The sequence below is a fragment of the Oncorhynchus clarkii genome, chromosome 32 (genome assembly GCF_045791955.1).
Source record: "Oncorhynchus clarkii lewisi isolate Uvic-CL-2024 chromosome 32, UVic_Ocla_1.0, whole genome shotgun sequence".
NCBI classification, from domain to species: Eukaryota; Metazoa; Chordata; class Actinopteri; order Salmoniformes; family Salmonidae; genus Oncorhynchus; species Oncorhynchus clarkii.
In genome coordinates, this window is record NC_092178.1 from 23290012 (window position 1) to 23298772 (window position 8761).

An 8761-nucleotide genomic window follows, 5' to 3' on the forward strand; every position below is an offset into this window, starting at 1 on the left:
ATCGTTACAAAACAAAACGCCTGAGGTGTGTAGCTGGAGGTGAGTAGCTTCCTACTCTGCCGTTTGGTCATTTGGCGTTAAATAGAACACTACAACATAGCAGTGCAGTCCGTCTCCAAGGTCATCTAACTAGAAAGATAATAAGCAGTGCAGTCTGTCTCCAAGGTCACCTAACTAGAAAGAGAATAAGCAGTGCAGTCAGTCTCCAAGGTCATCTAACTAGAAAGATAATAAGCAGTGCAGTCAGTCTCCAAGGTCATCTAACTAGAAAGAGAATAAGCAGTGCAGTCCGTCTCCAAGGTCATCTAACTAGAAAGAGAATAAGCAGTGCAGTCTGTCTCCAAGGTCATCTAACTAGAAAGATAATAAGCAGTGCAGTCCGTCTCCAAGGTCATCTAACTAGAAAGAGAATAAGCAGTGCAGTCAGTCTCCAAGGTCATCTAACTAGAAAGAGAATAAGCAGTGCAGTCAGTCTCCAAGGTCATCTAACTAGAAAGAGAATAAGCAGTGCAGTCAGTCTCCAAGGTCATCTAACTAGAAAGAGAATAAGCAGTGCAGTCAGTCTCCAAGGTCATCTAACTAGAAAGAGAATAAGCAGTGCAGTCAGTCTCCAAGGTCATCTAACTAGAAAGAGAATAAGCAGTGCAGTCAGTCTCCAAGGTCATCTAACTAGAAAGAGAATAAGCAGTGCAGTCAGTCTCCAAGGTCATGTAACTAGAAAGAGAATAAGCAGTGCAGTCTGTCTCCAAGGTCATCTAACTAGAAAGAGAATAAGCAGTGCAGTCAGTCTCCAAGGTCATCTAACTAGAAAGAGAATAAGCAGTGCAGTCTGTCTCCAAGGTCATCTAACTAGAAAGAGAATAAGCAGTGCAGTCTGTCTCCAAGGTCATCTAACTAGAAAGAGAATAAGCAGTGCAGTCAGTCTGCAAGGTCATCTAACTAGAAAGAGAATAAGCAGTGCAGTCAGTCTCCAAGGTCATCTAACTAGAAAGAGAATAAGCAGTGCAGTCAGTCTCCAAGGTCATGTAACTAGAAAGAGAATAAGCAGTGCAGTCTGTCTCCAAGGTCATCTAACTAGAAAGAGAATAAGCAGTGCAGTCAGTCTCCAAGGTCATCTAACTAGAAAGAGAATAAGCAGTGCAGTCTGTCTCCAAGGTCATCTAACTAGAAAGAGAATAAGCAGTGCAGTCTGTCTCCAAGGTCATCTAACTAGAAAGAGAATAAGCAGTGCAGTCAGTCTGCAAGGTCATCTAACTAGAAAGAGAATAAGCAGTGCAGTCAGTCTCCAAGGTCATCTAACTAGAAAGAGAATAAGCAGTGCAGTCAGTCTCCAAGGTCATCTAACTAGAAAGATAATAAGGAAGTGAAAGAAAAACAGTTGTGGCATTCTGGGGTTTAAAGTGAAAAAAAATCCTTTCTAAAATCCTTTTTCTGTGTGTCACACTGTGAAACACAAAACATGATTGTACAACCATCTAATGTGCCCACTTCAGGAAGAAAATACATCTATACATAAAAAAAGAGGGATAAAAGGAGAAATAGTACAGTGATATAGCATGTTCCAGGACTGAGTCTGTCTGAAAGTGAGTTTGAGTTTAATGGAGGAGCCGCTCTCCCTCTATCCCCCAGTTAGAACCAACTTCCCCCAGACAGACCACGCTGCTCCGTCACACGTACAGTATCAGTAACAGGTTGTTGGTCGACAGGCAAACTGACGGTCCAGGCTGGTAAATTGGCAACTAGTACATTGTTACATGGTGGTCCTCCTGCAATACTTTTAAAATATCTTCTTTTTTTTGTTCTTCTCCAAGGTCCTGTAGGGGCGAGAGAGAGAGCTATGTTAATTAAGAGGCAGAGCTTTTCATAAGGTGCTGTATATACAGTATTGGCTGCGGTGTGTGTGATATCAAGGAGCACTTTGGCTGAGCCCTGTGCCGTTTGACTTTCAACAGGTGTGTATTGTCTCAAAGGGTGTGTGTTTTGATCTCTGCCCTTTCCTCCAACCATTGAGACAAGTCTGTTTCTCAACAAATGGACACTAAGTAATAATCCATCATATTCTATGAAGGTACAGGAAGAGGTGAGGAGTAGAAAAATAAATACTGTATTATACAACACCACATAAATAGGTTGAATAATTGTTCATGGTTGACTCCATGTAATGCTGTTGTATAGAAATGTATATGTTGTAGTAGTGTGTTGGACCTGGAGGAGTCTAGTTTCTGTTGCTCCAGCACCCTCTGCTGTGCCTCCCAGTTGTTCTTCTCATCCTCCAGCTGGCGTCTCTTCTCCTCCAGCTCCTTGTGCTGGGCCTCCAGGTTCTTCTTCATCTGCTCGTGGCGCCGCTGGAGCTGCAGACAGGACAATTTGCATCATTTGCATGCTGGAGTCGTGTGTGTGTGTGTGTGTGTGTGTGTGTTTGACTGAGTATGATGTAATCAAAGCTATGACCATATTAAAACATTTCATCATGTCTGTTGGAGACAGCCCAGGTCTCTGGCAGTGTGAGCAGTACTGGACATCCCAGCTCAGACATGTGACCATTCTCCTTGAACACAGCCAGCACCCGTCTGAGCAGGAGCAGAACCTTCTGGTTGACTGGTACACGGAGGAGAGGAATATGTTTCTCTTTTACAGAGCGACAGTGAGATAGACCCTAGACAGAATCATGCAGCATGAGGGGAGAAAGGCTTTTAAATTGAACCTTTATTTAACTAGGCAAGTCATTTAAGAACAAATTCCTACTTACAATGACGGCCTACCGGGGAACAGTGGGTTAACTGCCTTGTTCAGGGGCAGAACAACAGATTTTTACCTTGTCAGCTCGGGGATTCGATCCAGCAATCTTTCGCTTACTGGCCCAACGCTCTAACCACTAGACTCTAACCACTAAAATACCTGCCACTTTGGATTGGGCGGAGTGACCAGCAGTCTCTCTTTTCTGATGAGAAACTGGAAGCCATTCTGAGGGTGTTGGAGCTGCAGTGATGGGCTTCCTGTCTGCCTCTAAATCATCCTCTGATTGACAGCTCAAGCTCAAGCTATGGACTGTACCCATGTTTAATTACTAATGATGCATTTTGTAGTGTTAACATCAGGTAAGAAAAGGCCTATTATCTCCTTTTCTGTTAATTAAATAAATTTAACCATTCAAAACGGTGGTGCGTCTTTTTAGTGAGATTGCTCTATGGAAAATACACAAATAAACATGGGAACAATCAGAGTATTTCAGTGATTTGATTGAGTGGTGTGAAGGTGTTCTGTTAGGTTCCTGTACCTCTTGCTCAGAGTCTTTGAGCTTCTGGATCTTCTCCTTGACCTTCATCTCAAACACCTGTTCCATTTCCATCTCCATCTTCATCATCTTGGCCACGTGCTCCCTCCTCTCCTCCTCCATCTGGGCCAATGGACTCCTGCAGGGTTGAGGCATGTGCACACACACATCATCCATCAGTCTAAAGCCTTGCACCCCAGAGCAGTCAAACTCAGACTTTGGGCCAGGGTGGAAATTCCTGTCACGATCTCTCCTGCATACACTTGTGCCTGGAGGAGGATGAGGAGGAACATGGGAGAGGAAGACCCAGCGATTCAATAGCCATTTCTGTCTGTGTTAGTAAAGCCAAGCCATTGCATCGCTGAGTTAGTGAACGCCAAGAGTTAGTGAACGCCATACGGACGCTGAGTGAAGCTCTACTGGTACGGACGCTGAGTGAAGCTCTACTGGTACGGACGCTGAGTGAAGCTCACAAAGAAAGCAAGAGCCCCTTCACAGGACAACAAATACGATTTTCCAGGAAGACTATTGGAGACTATTCTGCCAACAAGTATTCAATGAAGACTGGGCAGTTGGCTAGAGTGCCGTAGAGTGATATCATCTATTTCATGACCTGGTAGGGGCCTCTAGCGTCAAATAAAGAACGGCATCTCTAAACAACACAGATATCTGTACGAGGGAAAAACAGAGAGGAGAGTATGGAAACATAGCTAACAAGGGGTTCTTGAAGAACTGAAATGACACTTACATGCCTTCATTTGTGTCAAATCTAAAAAAAAAACAGAAACATACACACACTTAGCATGCTGATATTATGATGGCCGTGCGTTAGAGAGCTATTAGCTAGCTAATGAATGCTTATGGTTACTGTGATTTTACGGTGCATCATTTTAGTGAGATTCTCTATACTTGGCTGTGAATTAGCAGTGGCTCAGGCTTATGAGACTGTGTTAGATCCAGCCCAGATGCTGGGCTGTGTGTGGATGACTGTTAGTCCCTGTGATCAGAGGAGTGGATTGCGTTAGTGCAGGGCCTCATTTCCTTCCCTTCATCCACGCTGTTACAGAAGACCTGGCTGGAATGGAGAGAAATGGAAAACAGAACCACATACAAACACCTTTGGTCAACTTTTGGTTGGTACTCACTTGGTCATTGGTCCCTTGTTCTTGTTGCTATCCACTCCGTTGTATGTGACGGCTGCTAGCTTCCTGCTGCGGTAGTTCTCATAGTGGACATTGTTGGTCACGTCTTTCAGGTCCTGCATGTGAGTTCTGGATCAAAATCAAATTAAAACTTTATTTAGATGACATGTAAGTTCTGAAACAAGAAGACAGAACCACTGAAATCAAATACAACTTTATTTCAACTAAAATTAACCACAGCAATACACTTTACAGTAAAAAAGATAGTGACACTAAAATCCATTTAAACAGTCAGAGAGAGCAGTGAGGAATGACATTGCACTGAAAACTTGCACCATAATCTCCCTACCATCTGCTACTGCTCATGCAGCGTTTAAACCAGGACACTCAGTGGAGCATGACCATAATGCAGAGGAGAGTGTGTGTGCTGTAACGGTACCTGATGAGCATGTTCCTCAGGATGGTGAAGTCACAGTGCTCTCCATTCTCCACTAGAGAGCGAGACAGAGCGAGACAGAGCGAGAGAGAATGGAGAAAGAGTTAGAGAGAGTACAGTCAGTAGCCACCAGGGGGTGTGGCAGTCACAGGAGAGAGAGAGAGAGCGTGCTAGAGAGTTAGGCTCAGCTCCAGGGAAGATGCAATTGAGATCTTTTCCTAGAGAGCTGTGGGGAGGAGACAGAGAGGAGTGTATGGGTGTAATACTGTCAGCAGCCACAGGGTGGTGCCAGACACCACATACTCTTCCACATACACTAGTTCCTCTGAGGTTTCTGTTTGACTGCTGTAGGGAGTGGATCACAAAGCTGAAGAGTGGCCTTGCCCTCTCCCGCCCTCTCTATATTTACACACTTACATGGTGCCTGAAACATTTTTTAAATTCCAAAACTCACTCCCCATGGGCGGTTAACATGGAACCACCACAGAGGTACTCTCTAGTAGTAGTAACCACACAGTTCATCCAGTCGAGAGCACACAACTATGTCTTATCCAGAACTACAGCCACACACATAACTCATTACAGATCAAATACCATGACTTGTTATCTGGCCATAGACAGAAATAAAGAGCTGTATCTGAATTGTAGAGTTTAGGCTACAACTGATTTGACCATATACTCATGCAGCGGTAGAAAACAGTGGGGAGCAGAGGGGGGACATGAAGAAGTTATGGGGTTAGAGGGTATTTAATGTGTGTGCGATTTGAGCTCTGGGGTGATGACTGCTGGGGTCATGAGGTTAAATTTCAGAAGAGCTAGCTAAACTTCATAAACATGTCTACTCGACTAAGACCAGTGCTGTAGATTGTAGACTAATTTACAACTGTTCTTAACATGTTTGAGTGAAGAAGACGAGATGCAGAGAGGCATGAATAGGAGCCGCGTGTTAAATGGTAAACCTATCCTCTTTCAAATCATCTCTCCCAGGGAGCTGTTGCATTCCTGCGTGCACATATTTCTTAGTCGGGTGCATTCGTTTTTTTTTTAGGTAGTGGAAAAATATTTTATTTGTGCTAAGGCTCTCCTGCAGCTTCATACAGTTTTCCATCATGAGAGCGTCATACAATCTCAATGTTTGTCTTTTTTGTGTGTTTTTTTTTTTACATTAACAAATGTCATGTTCGCTGTATGCAATATGACATAAGTCCTACTCTATTTGTTTAGAACATTCCATGGTCATTATGTCACCAGTAGATAATGCTGAGTTCTAGCAGACAGAGTTTTATCACTCAAGACACACACAGGGCCAGAGAAAACATAACAAGTCTATGTTGATAACACAACATACCTCTAAGTGTCAACTGTTGGGCAGGAGTCTACTGAACTTAACCTGGTTCTAGTAATCTAATGTTTAGTATAGGAAGTGTGTGACATTTTAATACACTTTTTGCAGCCATGTAAATACTTGTGTCACTTCGACTATGTGAGCTGAAACTAGAAACGTAGATGGGACTCTACGCTGGCTTCGGCTCAGGCTGATTTCAAGGTTTTACTGCTAACCTACAAAGCATTACATGCCAACACGTACGCTACGGTCACAAGACGCAGGCCTCCTAATTGTCCCTAGAATTTCTAAGCAAACAGCTGTAGGCAGGGCTTTCTCCTATAGAGCTACATTTTTATGGAATTGTCTGCCTATCCATGTGAGAGTCTTTATTGAAGACTCATCTCTTCAGTAGGTCCTATGATTGAGTGTAGTCTGGCCCAGGAGTGTGAAGGTGAACGGAAAGGCACTGGAGCAACAAACCGCCCTGGCTGTCTCTGCCTGGCCGGTTCCTCTCTCTCCACGGGGATTCTCTGCCTCTAACACTATTACAGGGGCTGAGTCACTGGCTTACTGGTGCTCTTCCATGCCATCCCTAGGAGGGGTGCTTCACTTGAGTGGGCTGAGTCACTAACGTGATCTTCCTGTCCGGGTTGGCCCCCCCAGGTTCGTGCCGTGGGCGACACTCGGCCTCGTCTCAGGATAGTAAGTTGGTGGTTGAAGATATCCCTCTAGTGGTGTGGGGGCTGTGCTTTGGCAAAATGGGTGGGGTTATATCCTGCCTGTTTAGCCCTGTCCAGGGGTATCGTCGGACGGGGCCACAGTGTCTCCCTCCTGTCTCAACCTCCAGTTTTTATGCTGCAATAGTTTGTGTCGGGGGGCTAGGGTCAGTCTATTATATCTGGAGAATTTCTCCTGTCTTACCCGGTGTCCTGTGTGAATTTAAATCTCTCTCACTCACAGGACCATGCCTCAGGGCTACCTGGCCTGATGACTCCTTGCTGTCCCCAGTCCACCTGGCCGTGCTGCTGCTCCAGTTTCAACTGTTCTGCCTGCAGCTATGGAACCCTGACCTGTTCCCTGGACTTGCTACCTTATCCCAGACCTGCTGTTTTCAACTCTCTAGAGACAGCAGGAGCGGTAGAGATACTCTGAATGATCGGCTATGAAAAGCCAACTGACATTTACTACTGAGGTGCTGACCTGTTGCACCCTCTTCAACCACTGTGATTATTATTATCTGACCCTGCTGGTCATTTATGACCATTTGAACATCTTGGCCATGTTCTGTTATAATCTCCACCCGGCACAGCCAGAAGAGGACTGGCCACCCCTTATAGCCTGGATCCTCTCTAGGTTTCTTCCTAGGTTCCGGCCTTTTTAGGGAGGTTTTCCTAGCAACTGTGCTTCTACATCTGAATTGTTTCCTGTTTGGGGTTTTAGGCTGGGTTTCTGTACAGCACTCTGTGACATCAACTGATGTAAGAAGGACTTTAAATACATTTGATTGATAGAAATGTGAGCATTTGCATTGAGACACAGAGCAGGCCTATGGGGCAAAGCAGAACTGTCACTCTAAATCAACATCACCTGCAGATGCACTTCCCCCAACACACACACAAACTATAAGAAGAGTGCTGTTTCCCGGATAATGTACTGACCCCATAGTAGGGTGAGATAGCTTGTACTTCTTCCAGACATAAACCTTTCAAATTAAACAGTATGTGTAGGACAACTTTTGTGCTAATATTGAATAACACCCAAAGACTGGTGCGTGTGTGTGTGTGTCCAGGCCAGTACCTGACTGTGACCTCTGACCCATGACTCCTCACCTTCCGCCACACCCCAGGGGTACTGCCTCCCTCGCACCCGCTTCTCATTGACCACGATGATGGTGTTGCTACCAACAACAGCCAGGGGTAAGCGATCCTGCAGGAGGGAGGGACAAGTGTTACACAGCTGACACACAACAAAAATAAATGAACAGCCTTGTCTAACAGGTTTCTGCACACACACAGTCTGCAGAAGTCAACTTTAGTGTGACCGTCGCTGCAGTCAAGTATATTCACCAGGTTTCCCTTTTTTAAATTAGATGGAAAACTGACTGGAGATAAAGTAGTGTATTGAGATCACACCAGCTCAGTGACAGTTGAGAACAGTGCTTAGTGTGTGTGTACAGTGGCTTGCAAAAGTACTCACCCACCACATTTGCCTTACAAACGGGAATTAAAATGGAATTTTGGTGGGGTTTGTATAATTTGATTTACACAACGTCTACCACTTTGAAACAAACAAGAAATAGGATGCGAAACAGAAAACTTGAGCGTGCTTAATTAACTATTCACCCCCCCAAAGTCAATACTTTGTAGAGCAACTTTTGCAGCAATTACAGCTGCAAGTCTCTTGGGGTATGTCTATAGAAGCTTGGCACATCTAGCCACTGGGATTTTTTCCCATTATTCAAGGCAAAACTGCTCCAGATACTTCAAGTTGGATGGGTTCTGCTGGTGTACAGCAATCTTTAAGTCATACCACAGATTCTCAATTGGATTGAGTTCTGGGATTTGATTTGGCCATTCCAAAAC

At 44.6% G+C, this 8761-nt stretch overlaps 1 protein-coding gene across 3 annotated transcripts in view; it reads right to left on the reverse strand.

Annotated features, from left to right (window-relative positions):
* Positions 1-1363: 1363 nt before the first annotated feature.
* Positions 1364-8761, reverse strand: part of LOC139391669 (septin-7) — a 42177-nt gene continuing 34779 nt past the window's right edge. For 2 of the 3 annotated variants that reach the window (XM_071139093.1, XM_071139096.1), the window contains exons 7-13: positions 8009-8105; positions 4856-4907; positions 4420-4545; positions 4023-4043; positions 3278-3413; positions 2206-2351; positions 1364-1814 (exon numbers count right to left, since the gene is read on the reverse strand). In XM_071139093.1, the coding sequence (XP_070995194.1) occupies positions 1778-1814; positions 2206-2351; positions 3278-3413; positions 4023-4043; positions 4420-4545; positions 4856-4907; positions 8009-8105 (615 nt within the window). In that variant the 3' untranslated portion in view covers positions 1364-1777. The remainder of the gene's footprint in view (positions 1815-2205; positions 2352-3277; positions 3414-4022; positions 4044-4419; positions 4546-4855; positions 4908-8008; positions 8106-8761) is intronic. The other variant, XM_071139095.1, reaches the window with a different exon arrangement.